Here is a 17,290-nt window from a genome sequence, read left to right as displayed (position 1 = left end):
TTAATTATTTATTTTTCTGTTGTTGGTATACACTCAATATTTTTTTGAAACCCCTTTTCTGTATGGATCTTTCCTTTGCTAAATCATCAGGCTATTGGTTATATTAATTACAATTAAAAAAATACAACTATAATAATTGGAATGACTAATGAGACAAACCAATGTTCACTCCTTTTTACAATTATATATAGATATATATCTCTGCATAGTAATTTGACTTGTGTTATAAATGAGAGAAAAAAAAAATATATATATATATATATATATATGATTAAATTTATTTATTAAATATATAAATTTTATGTATTTTTATTTTAGATCTATAATGAACTGTGTCTTACAGTGTAAGCATATTTTATTTATTATTTTTTTGTATTAACACACCTATTACTTGATTAAAAGTGATTATATTGATGTGCACAACGCAATGATAATTCACAAAAATGCAAGATTAGAAAATTCTTATTGATGTATTATACATGGGGAGGTTCATGACAAAAGAAAGGTGATGTGCATACTACATTTAGTTTCCTGGGGAAAACTTACACTAATTAACAACGAAATATTTATGTATATATCTTAGGTTATACATAGAATATTTAATGAACATATACATATAATATATGTCTACAACTTTTCCACAAATCTTTACCCCCCAAAACAGAAAAAAGAATCAATTTAAGCTCTAAACTGCATGGGAACGGGAAAAAACAAAAACTCTAGTTATGCCTGATTAAAGCACAGCTAATGCCATGGACCGATCGAAGCTGCCCTTCAAAGCTCTTGCCCTAGGTGGCCTTTTCTTGATTGCCTTCTCCACCTCCGTCCCTGACATGCTTTTCCCAAATGGAAGGTGCACAGGCGCTGCCGCTTGCATCACTCCATCTTTAGCTGCACCGCTATGAATAAGCACCCTGGTGATCCCCACATAGTGCAAGGACTCAGCAATTTGTAAAGCAGTCACACCCTTATTTGTCCTAGCTTCAACGTCTGCACCTTTCTTCACCAACAATTCAATCACATCTGCGTGGCCTGATTCCACTGCGCAATGTAATGCAGTGTATCCATCTTCATCTTTAGCATCAATGTCTATTCCCTTATCGAGCAAAGCCCGAACTGCGTCTATTTTGCCCTTGAATGCTGCTCTATGCAATGCAGTCCACCCGTGCTGGTCGCGGCCATTGATAGCTGCTCCATTTTCAATCAATTTCAGGATAGTTCTTACCTCTCCTTTTCTAGCTGCGATGCATAAACTGTCACCCAATTTCAATGAATCGAAAAGGCTGGTATGGCCATATTCTGCAGCAACGTCGTAGGCTGTTTTGCCACTCTTGTTGCGGATATCTTTATTTGCACCCTTTTGTAGTAGCAGTTTGACCATGCTTTCGTCTCCTAGCTTTGCAGCTATGTGCAAGGGCGTGTCTCCATCGGTAGTGTCTCTGATAGCGGCTTTAGCTCCACTAGCTAATAGAAGACGAGTACAATCACGCCTCCGCTCTTCGACGGCCAGGTGCAGAGCTGTATTACCATCTTTAGTGAGTGCATCGACATTAGCTCCTTTAAGTAAAAGAAGCCTCAAGACCTCCAAATGGCCGCCTCCAGCCGCAAGGTGGATTGGACCCCAATTGGAGGACTCTGACTTTTCTGCGCTGGCTCGACGAGCTAATAGAAGCTCAACTATCAAGGCTTCACCGGCCCCTGCAGCAGCCTCCAGCGGAGTAGACCCTGACCGGCTTTGACGCTCCACGTCTGGCTCGAATTCAAGAAGTAACTGGACAATATCTGGGCGGCCTTGAGCTATAGCTATATGAAGCAATGTTTGTCCATGAGAATCCACTGAATCAGCTGGGTTCGAAGCTTGGTCACTACGTTCAAGCACTTCTCTTATTTCATCCATAGCCCCATCCGCAACTAGTTGAGCAAGAACTTGTGAGCCAACAAACATGATCTTGATACCGCTATCTATAAACACTTGTTTCTTCTTTGCTGTGAACCAATCAGGAGGAACGGCATCAAAATTGGAAGTGGGATCTTTGATCGAAGCACCAGGAACCACCACACTATGCAATAGAAAAGCATCCTCGCAGTGAGGAAACGTGTCCGGTAGAAAAGACCCAGGAGGAAGATGATAGGTAATCTCTATAGTTAGAGTTGCAAGAGGAGATATAATTCCAGACTGTGGCTTGATGGTATATCGGGTCTTGTTCATGGCCTGAATCCTGAAAGCCACAGGCATGGTGTACATAACATTTCGTAGAGTGAGCACTCCATAGCATTTCTGTCCAGGCTCGATCCTGATGGCCACAAGATTGGATGGCTCCAAGCTTATGAGCCTGTCCATTTTGTTTTCTTGGGAACCAAACAACCAAACCTAAAGAATTCTTGATTCTTGAGATGGATTAGTTATGAGGTAGAGGGAAAGGCAGCGGCCATGAAAAGAAAAGGGGAATGAGAAGTGAAGAAGAAGAATGACAAGGTGTATTATAAGGAGAGGAAAGGTGTGCCGGCACTAGTGAGAGAGAGCCAAGTGGTGGTGTTAAAAACAAGGATGACTTGTTCTATTCGGCGTCTTAACTGCAAGAAGGCAAATTCTTGTTATACAAGTTAAATGAAAACATTTATTTTATTTTTTTTTTATTTCTCTTTTTTTTTTTTCAAGTCACTTTCAATGTTGTGTTGTATTAACTATTCATTATTTACAATAAACTATCATTATTATTACAAAACAATACATTTGCCTTGGAAGATGGGGGGGATGCAAAATGGCAGTGTCATTTACTTGGCCAACTATAGTGACCGTACAAGGAATTAGCATTGGCACACTTGGTCACGGTATTAGTAATTGCCTATAAGGTGATGTTGCTTTCTTCCTAGTAGGAAAGAAGCTTTGTTTATTGGTTTCAAAATGGCTTAATTAGCTTGGGTAAGTTAATCACATAAATAAATCATATTTAATTCATTAATTATATACATGGATTGAAACTCTCCAATAGCATCCATTGGACCATTCAAACACTTTGAATATGACATGTTCTATTGGATGTGATGTTGGGATATCAAGGCAAAAGGAAAGGCCATCATGATCCATATTAGCATGCAACTATGTGCCATCCACAAGTTTCACATTGGAATGTAATTTTGTGCCTGAATTGGGTCCATAATACCTAATTTTATATTTTTACCATGTTGGACCATGATAAGAGCTTGTTTGTTTTTTCATTGGGTCTTATTGACTATGGTCCCTATATGTTTCCTTGTTTAATCAAAAGCTACTTTGTTCTTATATTTGTAAAATTTTGATTTCGAATTGTTTCGTGAAAAATAATTTATATATGAAAAATATTTTTTATAAAAATTATTGTTAAAAATATTAAATTAATTATTTGTGTTTGTGTCATATAAGTATTTTTATATTTTAATATAATTATTAAAGTTCATAAAATAACTTAATTTTCCCTTAAGCTCCATTTATTTCAATAAAAATATTTTTTAAAAAAATCTTTTTAATATTTTTTAGTATTTAGAGCACTAAAAAAAATAAATCAACAGAAAATATTTTTCTGATCAAAGGGAAAACTATACTATTTTTAAGGAAAAATGACTAAATCAACAGAAAATATTTTTCTAATTAAAGGGAAAACTATGCTATTTTTAAGGAAAAATGACTTACTCTTTTTAAAAGAGAAAGTTATTTTTCATTTTTAAAATTTTGACAATCTTATTGAAATGGAAAAATACTTGTACATATATGATATAAATATATATCATTAGCTTTAACATTGCAATCAAATAATGAAAAATATTTTTATGAAAAGTATTTTTTTAGAAAATATTTTTCATATAAAAAATTATTTTCTATAAAATAAACAAAATATGAGTAGGAAAATATTTTATGTTTATTCATTTCTGAATTTTTTAAATATTAAAAAATATAAAAATTATATTTTCTAAAAAAAATAAAGCCTTAATTTCTTGACACTTTTATGGTTGATTTCTTCTAAACAAGAAGCATAGTAAGATAGATTGGCATGGTGTTCATTATTATTATTATTATTATTATTATTATTATTATTATTATTATTATTATTATTATTATTATTATTATTATTATTATTATAAGAGTTATGAAGCACAAAAACCATCACATTATGTAATCCAAAAGACATGATTTATTTAATCTCAAAATACTACAAAAGTGTTACATTTAAAATCACTTAATTATAATAAATTAATAAGAAAAGGTAATTGAGGCATTTAAATATTCCATTTGTGAAATTAATTATATGCAACAAGGTCTAAGAAAATCCAAAAAATTTATTGTGGAGAAAATGAATTGAAATATTTGGGAATCACAAGAAACATTAAAAACAGGAATAGTTCAAGCAAGACAACAAAGCTTCATAAGAAATAACTGCTTTAATTAATCTAATTTTAGATCTTTCCTTGTAAATTGCATTATATATTATTCTTTTAATACATTGGGCTTGTCATGGTTTTCACTTTTCATTGCCTTTCAATATCAAATGCAGAGTTGCTTCTTGTGTCTTTTCCTTTTCTCTTCTAGTTTTACTTTATTTACTTTAATATAATTTTAATTGATAGTTGTAGTATTAATATGACTTATCATTTTGATATTTAAAATAATAATTTATAATTATTATAATAAATAATAACTAAAAATTTTGACTAATAAAATAAGCAGAAACAAATTTTTATGACAAAAAAAAATTAAATATTTAGCTTTAATATTTAATTTTTTCATAATTAATGATAAAATTAGTTTTAAATATTATATTTGAAAAAATTATTATTCTTAAATTCAAAAGAAAATTTTTATAGACATTAATAAATTTAATAGAGGCATTAATAAATTTAATCATTAAAATTAACATTTTAATCATTTAAATAAATATAAAAATTATTAAAATTTTAATTTTTTAAAAGAAGCTGTTTAATATAGAATATTTTGTACACTCAATTAAATTTTTTTCATTCAATGCACAATATCAAAATTAAAATTAATTGGATATGAAAAAAAAAAAAAAAGGAGAGGACAAGGTCCTCAAGGTGACTAATTATCCATTCAGCAGAAAATTTATAAAAATTGGATGGTGGAAAGGCAACAAACTTAGTTAAAGAAATGTGTTTCAGTAATAGTATATATGAAATCCTCATGGCTGCCAGTTGGAGACCTCTGTGTATAAACAACTAATTACCAGAAGATTATTTTTATATGCATTGAGTGGCTTAATTCAGAACATTCTCTCTCTTAGTTGAACTTATAATTAAAATAATAATAATCAGAAATAATTCAATATTATTGTACATAAATGCTTTTCTCTCTCCTAAGCTAGTTTTTTTTTAGGGCTAATTAAGATTTCAATTTCACATTCATAAATAAATATTAAAGTATTCATCTATTAAATATATGAGCCATACACAAGTCAATGACGAATCAAATTTAATAAAATATTTTTCATATTTTTAATATATTTAATATTTTCTTTTTATCTTATTATTTATAGTGATGATATTTTCTTTTATTCCCCATAAATTTTTTTTAGATTTTAAATATGTGATTTTTCACGTCTGAATCGACAGTGATATTAAGATAAAATAATTTTTTATATTAAAAATTTTGTGGGATGGTGGGGAAAAGATGATCTCAGCCAAAAAGACGGCATGAGTTGAGAAGTTGGAAGGGAAGAGGGACAAAGAGGTTTGTCTATCAAATTGTACTAAAATGTGTACCTGTGGGCTAAATAAATCCAGTTTGAAAGGTGTTTAGCATTTGTCATACCAGCATTTGAAAATTAAAAAATCATATTATTATAAATATTTTCTTGAATTTGTTATTTAAAAATATTTTATTATTATAAATAAAAATCAAAATTTAAACTTAAGAATAATAAAAGTAATTTTCATATTATAAATAAAATAAAATATTAAAATTAAAATAATCATAGAAGGCACTTACAATGAAATTATTTTTATTAAATTTCATTTATAAAATATGTTTAACCTTGTGGGCCGAATTGAGCCTGACCAATGAGGCTTGGCTCATTAGGTTGCACGATGCAATTAGAATGGCAACCGGTTGAGTCAGGGCAGAAATCGTTCGTCTCATTCTTATCTCATAAAAAATTGAGATCGAAGTGAGGATTTTTTCCACTAAAAAGCAGAGTGGCATGAGTTTTTTTCTGCAAAAATTTTATTATTTTTATTTTAATTTATCATTATATGTTGTAAAATTATTTATTAAAAAATAAATTATAAGCTAAAAATAAATTTTAATTTTACTCAAAAGAAAATTAAGAAGTTACAAGAAAAGAAAAATAAAGCATCTGTTTGGCATTAGTTCCTGTTTATTATTGCGTTTGGAGGTCCAAAATAATTTTTTTGAATAAAAGTATGTTATTAAAAAATATAGTTTGAAAAAAATATATTTTATAAGTTTAGTATTTTTATTACTAAAATTTATTAAATTTATTTTTAAATTTTTTTTAATGCACTCTAATTAATATATATAAAAAGGTGATTTTCTCAATAGCAGTGATACCAAATAGGTCATCAATTTGGAGGATTCAAATTACTTTATTTGAATAAAAATACTATTTTAAATACTATTGACAAAAAAAAAATTTTACCAACGTTTCACTTTTGTTAAAATTATTTTTAAAATTATAAAATTTAAAATTCAAAATTTAATTCAAATAATGAAAATAATAGCTATAGCTTATAGCTCCACTTTTGTTCTTAATTATTTACATTACCCAATTTGAGGCGAATTTTTAAAATTCATTAATCGTTCTGCCTGTATTTTTATTTAAGCTCGGTTTAATATAATAATAAAAAATGTAAAAAATATCAATGTCTATACATATATAAATTATAAGTTTGCTTCATTTAGAAGTCTATAAGTCCATAACTTAACTCCTAAGTTAGGTAAATATTTCAATTATAAATAATGTTAATTTTTTTTTATTGGTGTTTTGTCAAAATTAAAGTATAATTTATTTTAACACTTATATATATATATATATATATATATATATATATATATATATATATATATATATATATAAATTTAGGAAAATTATTCCTTGATATGGAAAAAACATAAAAATAATATTTAAACAATTTAAACTTAAATTTATATTCAAATAAAGAAATAGGGCGTGTGTTCCTTATGCTTGGCTCCTCTAATTGACGAATAGAAAAACAAATTAACATTTATTATTAAAATATATATGCCATAAGAATTAAATGGTTTTTCACATTATATCAAAACCTTTTCACTAAAATATATATATATATATATATTTAGGATTCATTTCATATTAATTATATTTTAATGTTGGATTGCCTTATTATTATATCTGTCAATTAATAAGTCCAATCTAATTTCCGGTTGAAACTATCGATTTCGATTCTTGAATTTGATAATCTGAAATCAAATCATAGAATTTTTTTTATTTTAATTTAATTTTAATTCTATTCAATTTGAATTCAAAAATATTTTTTTATTATAAAATTACTGACTCACAATAAATACAAATCATATATCATTATAATATTTCAATTTACATTAACTCCTGCCTATGAGGACTGCACACACCACACCATGCAATACATATATATATATATATATATATATATATATATATAGACTTTATTAATTTTCCTTTTTCCACCAATTTCCGTATTTGTCATAAACTGGCACAAAAGGATCGGTTATCTTCACACTCCATTACACCTACAAAGGGGAAAAGAAAAATAAATATATTCAGTATTAAAAATTAAAAATTAAAAAAAAATTTCATATATATGAAAATACCTAGATATTGGTATATTAATGAGATCTAATCACTGTCGCTGCTACTGCTGCTTCCATGTTCATGGCCATGTCCATCCTTCTTCTTTTCCTTCTTCTTATTCTTCTTCTTCTTATCACCCTCAGCATGCTCACCTCCATGGATCTTGTCCTTTATCTTGTCCACTAAGCCTCCCTTGTGTTGAGTCTGTCCCTTGGACCCTCCGTGATGGTGATCGCTCTTGTGGTCGCCCTTGTGGTCGCTCTTGTGGTCGCCCTTGTGGTCATCCTTGTGCTCTTCCTTGTGTCCTCCTATGTTGAGGGTCTCACCAATCTTGTGTATTATCCCTGACATTTTTTTTTATCTCTCTCAATACTTTTTGAAAGGTTTGTTTTCTTTGATTCTGATGTGGTGAGGAGAAGTGGGTGAAGGGCTTCCTTATTTATGGCAAGAAAATCAAATTGAAATTACATAAATGCCCACTTTACGCGTACCCGTATTCTACACATTTTGGTTTCAAATATTTTAAATTTAAATTAAAGAGTTTTTCAATAAAATTTATTCAATAAAATCTTTATATTTATAAAATTAATAACTTCTGTTAAATGTTTTTTTAAAAAATGATGCCATACAAGTTTATTATATTTTGAATGTCAAAAACAAGGGATCATCGGCATTTTAAAAAAAAAAAATTCTGGTTTCTGGAAGTTTTATTGAAATGTATTAGCTTTTCTGGGACCCATCTGCACTGCTTGTTTATCCTCGTCGCGTGGGAGGGTAGGTGATGTGACTTTAATTTATTACCGTTGAAAATAAAATCTTCAATTTCTTTATTTCTTCGAATTATTGACTGACACGTGCAACATTCCAGTAATTTGCAGGTCAAATGGGCAGCGTAAATTTTTAACCTCCTGCTGCCATCTCCTCTCCACAATTCTTTTTTTTTTTTAAGAAATAATATAAGTTTGGATTTTATTAAAGTATTCTGCGTTATTTATAGGTTACACAACAACCATGAAACCACGCTGTAACTCAATTTTATTTAATTTTAATTTAATTTCATAAATTAAAATAAAAAATTTTTAAATTAAATTATTAATATATTTATTATTTTATAAATAAAATTATCTAACTGAAAAAAAAATTTTAATAGTAAAGAGATAGTTAAATATATTTTATTTACTATTTTTTTAAATAAAATAAAATAATTTTATTTATAAAATAATTAAAATATCAACAAATTAAATTAAAATTTTTTAATTTTTAATTATAATAATTTTTAAAAAATTAAATTAAAATTTAATAAATTTTATAAAAAATATTAAAATTTAATAACTTTTATAAAATCACTTAAAAACAATTAATCACCGCGTATAATATTTTATATGAAATCATTAGCTGTTGTTTTTTGGATTCCAATGTACAGCTCTGAGGACTTGGAATTCCATCAACATGCATTCCAAATACTGACAAGTTGTTTTTACCCGTATCCCAGTTGTGGACTCCTACCTATTACATTATTGATTTAGAAGAGAGTAGCTGATAGATAATATTTCCACAAACACCTATGCCTCTCGTCTGACCAAGAGGATCACTTCGCTTGATTTGGCAGTTCACTCCGAGTGGAGAGCACCTGATCAAGTCGGGTTCATGTCAACCCCAGACAAAGCCAAAGGCCGGCTTAAAACCGGTCTAGACGGGTCAAATTCAAATCAGAAATTATTCATAGCTCCACAGTTTTAAATCGGTCTTGAACCGTCACCCTTAAGAGCGGGCCGAGCTCGACTTCTCTATCTCATGGACCGTGATTAGATCTGGCAATCTAGTTTATTTCATTATTTTCTAAAAAAAAAAAATAAATTATTGAATTGTTTCAATTCGAATCAAAGTGAAATAAAAATCAAATCATAACTGTCAAAACTGAAATCGTCCTCAAACGGCCCTTACAATCTAATTCAGGCCTAGCCAGCCATTACCCCCTCTCCCCCAACACACACAGATATTTTGACTCAACCCCAACTAGAACCATCAAAGGGATGAGCATGGACCTGCATTTTATCATAGCCATCCATTTTAGCCTTCAAAAACCATGGAACTTACGAGTTCCCAGTTAGAATTTGCATGGAGATTGTTTGTTAGTGGTCTCCATGTAGGTTCGGTGCTACATTGTTTACTCCCCCAGAATCCAGGCTTATGTTGCAAGTGTTTCAGCCGCCAGGGTTGCCAGAAACAGCAACGGTGAGATCATCTCCAGCTTTGCTTGAAGGTTTTCTGATGTTGCTTCCCCTTTGATTCCTTAAGCCTTTGCCCAACGTGAAGCGGTTCTCTCGGCCAAGTCAAACAACTGGTCCAATGTCGAATTTTAGGGGTACTTGAAGATGGTAGTTGATGCTTCCTCAAGGCGTATTTCTACCACCCACAGAAATAGGACCAGTTATAGCTGATGTTCAGTCTATTAGTTGCATTTTCCTTTCCAGTTGCTACCTTTTTGTTATAAGAGGTGACAATTGGGCTGCCCACATATTGGCAACAAAAGCCGTTTCTGATGTTAGTTTTTATTCCCATGCTCAGGCACAAGTGAGATGGATCGGCCAGAATCATAGAATGCAATCCCTCGTTTCACTTTAATGAACATGGATTTTATCTCTTGGGGAAAGAAATAGAGAGGTTACATTTTATCATAGCCACCGACTCATTTAAGTCTTCACAAACTTTAGCAAAATCAAAGGTAAGACCATGGAACCCAAAAAGAAAGTAAAGCGATCACTACTAACATGCAACACGACATGAATGTGAGCCTCAAAAATCATAATAATGCAAGAAAATCTAGAAATTTATTTAGCCTTTTACCAAACATTTATTTACATACTACAAACCACACGCCAACAAGTCCTTCAAATTGATTCAGTCAAAGCATCCACAACATGCACTGAATTCTACATCCAGAAGAAAAAAATGGATATGAAATGGATTTACTCACAGCAAAGCATATCTACTTTGCTCCAATTTCATCGAATTGCTCCAAGCAAATTGGCACCATCAAGCTTTGTATTTTCCAAACGCTGAGTAAACATAAGTATAGTTATACATCTAAACCAGATGATGCATTTGACATAGAAGATATAGATTGAACAAAATCTCAAAAGAAAAAACAACCCCCAACTAGACAAGCAAGCATCCTTTGTTGATTCATAGGATTAATATTTTGTGCAGAAGAACAACTTTCAAGCAGGAAAATACCAAGAAATACTGCATAAACATCGGTCCACTTAATATCATCAAGGGATTCAAAGTTATGTTTTATTTGTGCAAACACGTCACTACACAGACTTAACAAGTATGGAAACTAAATATATTTGGTTGACCATGGCACCATATTTTTGTCTTTGTATACAGATCAAGTATGGTTCTAATGTATTGAATTCTTCTTGCCTAGATGTTAATGCTATCTTAACATTTCGAAACTTCTACTTTAAATTTAGGCATTTATCATGTCTGTCATGCATACATAAATGTTTTCGCACATATTTCAGGAATCTGACTGATATGACAAATGCAAGGACTGTTTCATAATTGACAGACCGAGAAATGGAGAAACACTGCCTATTTAATATCAAATCGACTAAAAATTTAATAAACCAATTAATTTCACTAACTGTGTTCTGAAGATTGACTTGTCGTAGATAAGCCCGTTGAAGATTTGCACCCTTCAAATTGGCATTATTCAACCTTGCACCCTGAAATAAACATTATTTCAATGAGTTAACCCTCAAAACCAACATCAATTACCAAAGAAGCTTCAAGGTGAAGGAGATACTCTTCTTGAGCAGATTCTTTACTTTATAACATCAATTAATCGGCTAAACAACCCTGTTGTTTGATTCATCCTCTCAATGCAAGCCCGATTATCAGTTTACAAAGATAACTCATTTTTTTTATACTAAAATGGCTTTTGCTTTTAGACTGGATTCCAAAGGCATGCACATCTTGTTATATTACACCCATTAGCTGCCGAAATTAGGTGAAAGCCTATCACTCTCTGATTCATACTCATCAGGGTAAGCCTTATTATCAGTTTATGATATATCCAAGGATTTCATACAATAAGACTTTTACCTTTAGATTAGCTCCTTCTAAATTAGCTCCTTCCAGGTTGGCATTGGTAAGATCAGCAGTCTAACATTAAATGACTAAATAGATTAGTATATCAGAATAACTAAACACCAAATGAACAAGCCAACAAGACACACCAACATCAATAAGTAATAAACATCTTCAGTAAACAGACTCAAACATGATGTTCCATAAAATCTAATGATCAATAAATGCTGAACCTGTAAGTGCGCAGAGCGCAGATCTGCTCCACAGAAACTGCAATCCACCAGACAAGCATCTGCAATGTGACAACATATAATTGAATTCAGAAGGCTCTTTATCCTCGTATTAATTTTAAGCCATAATTATTTCAAGAGGAAAAAAAAGGAGGGAAGTTGCCAGAAATGAAATGCATCATAATAAAACAATGAGCATTTCTATAAGAGTTTATTTTTGCCAAAAACAGAGTTTTTGATTCAGGTTATCACTTCACACACAGTTATTTAAACCAATTCTAAACTCAACATTTTTATTATCGTGCTTCCATTTTTCATTCAAGTTTTTGATTCATGAACCTTACTACGTGCTCCACTTCATTGACAAGAGAAGTCCAAACAATCCAAACTCTTTTTTTTTTTTTTTTTGCCACCAATGAAAAAGCAAATGAGCGCTTTCAAAAAATTTGCAAATATTCAAGTTCAAAAGCAATACCATCAGGCATCAGCCATTACTTGCAATGTATTACTGTCAACAGACATATTTCAAGAAATTATGGGCAAACAGCATACACAAAAGTACAATGGGCAAAACAACTCTTGAGTACAAGCCTAATTAAAGCATAACAGTAATGATTCTAAAGAGATACTTAACAACTAAAAGTATAATGGATAAATGTTACCTTGTAGGTTTGCACTCTGAAGATTAGCACCAGCTAATAAAGCTCCACGAAGATTTGCACCAGTAAATTCACATCTTCCCTAGGCAAGAAACTACAATCAAGAAAACAGTCCATAATAATAATTTTATGAAAAAGGATCCAGTTTCAATTTGAGTCCTACTCTCGCAATGTTGCATTATGAAATATGGAATCCTCAGCATCCACATCCTGCAATTAACATGTTAAAGGTTTTATTGTGATCCACTAAATAAATGTAAAGGTAACTTGTTCGTGGGAATAGCAATCATTACAAAATAATTAATCTATTTCTGAGGGTGGAACTTTGATAAGGGAAATTATTTGTGTAGGTCTAATTTGTCATAATTGTCTCTCCTAAAATATTATAAAAAAGGAATCAAACATTTATTATAGGGTAAAGGGAGTAAAATGGAAAAGTCTCAAGAGAATAAAATGTGAAGCAATAATTGAGGTTGTCTGTTACATATATTCCTTAATCCTTATCACATATGATAAAGCTAAACCTACCCGGAATTTTGCACACTGAAGGTTGGCCCGTGAGAAGAACACATTTTTAAGACATGCAAAGCTGAAGTCAACAAATGAAAGGTCCTGCATGTCAGTAAACCACACATCAAAGGAAACAATCAATGTGATTGCGTTAGAGGAAATGCAACAAATATGAAAAAACTATCATTCTTTGTTATTTTCTGCCCTCCAATAGTGGATCCTGCAGCAGTAAAGTGCAGAAGATAGTGCGCAGACACAATTGTCCATTGACACAAGTAGCTCTTCATGAACCAAATTCCATCAGGAAAGTACAAATATATGTACGCTCAACCACAAAAAACTGACATCTGTGAAGGATAAATTTGAGAGAGCTTTTATAACAAACGCTTCTGAACGCCTGGGCTTAAAAAAAATTACCAGTTTAGAAAGATCAAGGCCAGAAAGATTAACCCCTCGAAATCGGACTCTCTCAGATTGTATACACTTGATGATATCTGTCCGTGTCAATTCAGTATCTAGTTCATCACTTTCCTTCCTCTTAGTCAAAACTGAATTAATTCCCTCAATGATCCCCTGATAAATATAAATAAATAAATACACAAAGGATACATAGGGTCATTAAAAGAGATGATAATTTCATTTCATGCACATCAAGAAGCACCATGTCCTTGGCTAATTGTTCTCCCAAAAATTAATGCATAGATCCAAAGCACCCGAAAAAAAGGGACTTAACCACATACAAGTAGCTGATAGTATTCTGCCTCCCTCATGAGCTCTGAATATTCAGCATCAGTAAGTGTGGGAACCACACCATCTCTCAACCAATTCAGAATATGCCTGAAATGCTTTCCGTCCCTATCAACAAAGACATATCCCTGCAAAAACTCATTATAATCAAAATTCGGAACATAATTATTCAATTAACATTCCCCCTATGAAAGATTATCAAAGCAAATGGCTTGCTTCATTTGATGCAATGGATGTGGAAGGCAGAGAGAGGTATGGAACAATGGAAGGGGCGAAAATGATTTTCCCAAATTTATTAAAAAATCCTGAAAAGTGAAGAGATTTGGTAGCATTTCTTTTCATTCCAAATCCACCAATATCTTTCAGTCAAAAAAGGGAAAATAATGGAAATCACATTTTTCCTTCCTTACTCTCAACCAAACAAATGGAAACATTTATTCCATTTTACTCATCATTTCCTTCATCATACATCTCCATCCCTCCAACAAAATTGATTGTTATTCTCTAAATGAAAGAAATTGTCCTTATAAGACCTCTATCATTGCTAAAATAGCTGTCATCGGTCAAAGTTGTTTATACCCAAAAAAAAAGTTGCTGAAAGGCCGTTTCATGAAATTTAAGGAATAAAAGATCGCACATGTCAGAAGCAAAAAAGAAAAGAAAACATTTGAAAAGCGTTCACCTTCCTCAAAAAATTTTCCCAAATGTGATTTAAGAAAAATTGAGCGTAAGTGAATACCTTCTCAGGGTCCTCGCACACTGTATGCCGACCACTGAACATCGCAGCAAGCATTGAATCAGGCTCACGCTGCGTCAAAGTACCAACAGTTGTGCAAAATTTTTTCCCTCCTGTGAATACACACAAGGTAAAGGGATTTTTTCAGTGATCATAAATCAGTTGCATCAACCGAAAGAACTAAATAAAAAAGAATCAGATAGTGAAGCAGAACTAAATATTAAAAAGCAAGTAATAACACTTCAATTACTGCCCTTAATTACTTAAAAATTCTTGAAGTTCAACGAAAATCACCAACATTTCGAATTTCAAGTCTTTGTTTGGCAGCCAAGAAAGTGGAAGGAAAAATAACTGAAAGGGCTTCCAGCAAACTAAACCAGTAAAAACTTGTATAATTGAGGAGCAGGATTAATTAGTCACATCCCGTCAAAGTCCACCGATTAACAAAAATAAGTTTTTTTATTTTTTGCCTTTCATCCCAGAAATACAAAGTAAATTAGGGTTTCGGTTGCTTAACAATCAAATTACTTGGCTCACAGATAGGATTTGAAAAAGAAGATCATTTGAGAGAGAGAGAGAGAGAGAGAGAGAGAGAGAGAGCTGACCGATATTGAGGCGAACCACAGAAGAGAAATCGGCTTCCTTCGTCATTGGATTGCAGTGAATTAGCGAAAGAGAGTGAATTAGGTGAGTGGGTTTAGTGGTGTCTCCCTTGAATTTCAAGAATTTATAGCCACGAGAAAAAAGATATGGCTTTTCCGACTGTGATCAGTGAGTACGCCGCACGCGGGTAAACAGCAGCACAAATTGCCCGATGGTACTTTGTGGCAAATTACTATTTAACCTATTTATTTTAAAAAATATATTATTTAATTTTCATGTGCCTTTCAATTTTATAAATTTTAGTCTATTTAAATTATTATTTAATTTTTTTATTTTTTTAAATTAATTAATTTTCTATTTTAAAAATATTATTATTTTATATTTAAATAATTTAAAAAAATTATAATTTTAAATTTAACCTTCACATAATAAAATTAAACATAAATATTAAACATTAATTCAGTCAATTTAGATTGAATATAGTAATCATGTGATTTGATATATCTCATATTTATTTAAAGAGTTAACAATAAACATAATATTTATATTTAGGGGTCTTTTTAATGTGTTTCATATGTTTTTCTCATAATTCAATTTTTTCTAAAATTTAAATTTTTTCATTACTTTTAAAGTAAAATTAAAAAAATAATTATTAAATTTTTATTTAATTAAGTTAATAAAATATTTTATATTTTAAAAATTGAAATTTATTAAATTTTTTATTTAAGTGAGTCAAATAAATTAATATTATATAAAAGTATATTAAAGATATTATCACATTTAACTTATTCTTAATTAAAAATTACAATTTCAATAGGAAGTGGTGGCCCTCCAGAGCCCTTGATTCCGGCAATGCTGTGGCTATTTCAGGGGTGTAAACTAAGTCGCCGTTTTTGTTTGATTATTGATAATTCCATGGCCATTAAGCTGTGGGGTTGATAGGATCACAAAATCATGGTTACAAAGTGATTCTATTATTTATATTTCTCCTCTATTTTAATAAAATATTTAAAAAATTAATTTCACTTCTTTTATTTTCCCCTCATTTATTCTTTTTAATCTTTCTTCATTTCTTATTCACTATTAATAACCCAAATATAAGGGTTAGCTTTTTCTTATTTAGATTGAAACTAAGCAATGTAAGAATAACCAAGTTATTTATAATACACTGAAACAATATAGACACACTTTTATATTTAATTTAAGAAATTATACTATATATTATATATTATAGCAAGGTCAAATTATATAAAAAATTTTAACACTATAACTTATAAAATTTAATATTGATAACAATTTTGTGTAAAAAAAATTACTTATAAGTTCGATTTATGTAAATGTGACGTAACATTTTTTCGAAATCTATTTAGTATTATATAATTTTTTAATATGAAAATAACTATTAGGTCATTTTTATAAGTTATGTAATACATATATATATATATATATATATATACACACACACGCGCACACTTGTAATATAGTTTGTTTAATAAAGAATCAAAGTTTACATTTACTTGTGGTGAGTGTGAGTGTGTATGTATTTTGCCTTATTCATATATCAAATTATGAGTGTGTTAGTTTGTAGATATATAAGAATAAAGACTCCGTTCAAATTGTCATGATTTTAATGGTTGTCTATTCTTATCTCTTTAATTTTAACACTAATATAATGAATAATATATCTTTAATTATTAGATCAAGTCAGACTGAGATAGAGTTTTAAAACTTAAAAAAATTATAGATTTCATATATATATATATATATAATAATTTTTCTTTTATTTTAAAAATTTTAAAAACATCTATTTTGTCACGACCCGATCCCATGGGCCGGACCGGCACTAGGACATAGGCTAGCATAAAACCCCCGAAGCTCGTAGTAAGTCTT

At 30.4% G+C, this 17,290-nt stretch overlaps 3 protein-coding genes across 3 annotated transcripts; all 3 read right to left on the bottom strand.

The window, feature by feature from the left end:
• Window positions 1-492: 492 nt before the first annotated feature.
• Window positions 493-2,554, bottom strand: LOC110650993 (protein VAPYRIN-like). The gene has a single exon (XM_021806168.2). The coding sequence runs from the start codon at window positions 2,339-2,341 to the stop codon at window positions 734-736; it is 1,608 nt and encodes a 535-aa protein (XP_021661860.2). The 5' UTR covers window positions 2,342-2,554; the 3' UTR covers window positions 493-733.
• A 4,948-nt stretch (window positions 2,555-7,502) lies between these two features.
• On the bottom strand, window positions 7,503-8,258 carry LOC110655730 (protein SRC1). Its single transcript, XM_058146604.1, has 2 exons — window positions 7,838-8,258; window positions 7,503-7,756 (listed from the first exon to the last, which is right to left on the bottom strand). The coding sequence occupies exon 1, from the start codon at window positions 8,166-8,168 to the stop codon at window positions 7,863-7,865; it is 306 nt and encodes a 101-aa protein (XP_058002587.1). The 5' UTR covers window positions 8,169-8,258; the 3' UTR covers window positions 7,503-7,756; window positions 7,838-7,862.
• A 2,371-nt stretch (window positions 8,259-10,629) lies between these two features.
• Window positions 10,630-15,612, bottom strand: LOC110655731 (FH protein interacting protein FIP2). The gene is made up of 11 exons (XM_021812157.2): window positions 15,403-15,612; window positions 14,801-14,910; window positions 14,055-14,189; window positions 13,732-13,887; window positions 13,333-13,416; window positions 12,968-13,014; window positions 12,808-12,881; window positions 12,149-12,207; window positions 11,931-11,990; window positions 11,471-11,551; window positions 10,630-10,876 (listed from the first exon to the last, which is right to left on the bottom strand). Exons 1-11 carry the CDS (start codon window positions 15,446-15,448, stop codon window positions 10,823-10,825), a joined length of 906 nt encoding a protein of 301 aa, XP_021667849.1. The 5' UTR covers window positions 15,449-15,612; the 3' UTR covers window positions 10,630-10,822.
• Window positions 15,613-17,290: the final 1,678 nt, after the last annotated feature.

The sequence above is a fragment of the Hevea brasiliensis genome, chromosome 5 (assembly GCF_030052815.1).
Source record: "Hevea brasiliensis isolate MT/VB/25A 57/8 chromosome 5, ASM3005281v1, whole genome shotgun sequence".
NCBI lineage: Eukaryota > Viridiplantae > Streptophyta > Magnoliopsida > Malpighiales > Euphorbiaceae > Hevea > Hevea brasiliensis.
Note: the sequence above shows the minus strand (reverse complement) of the source record. Positions and strands in the feature narration are given on the sequence as shown.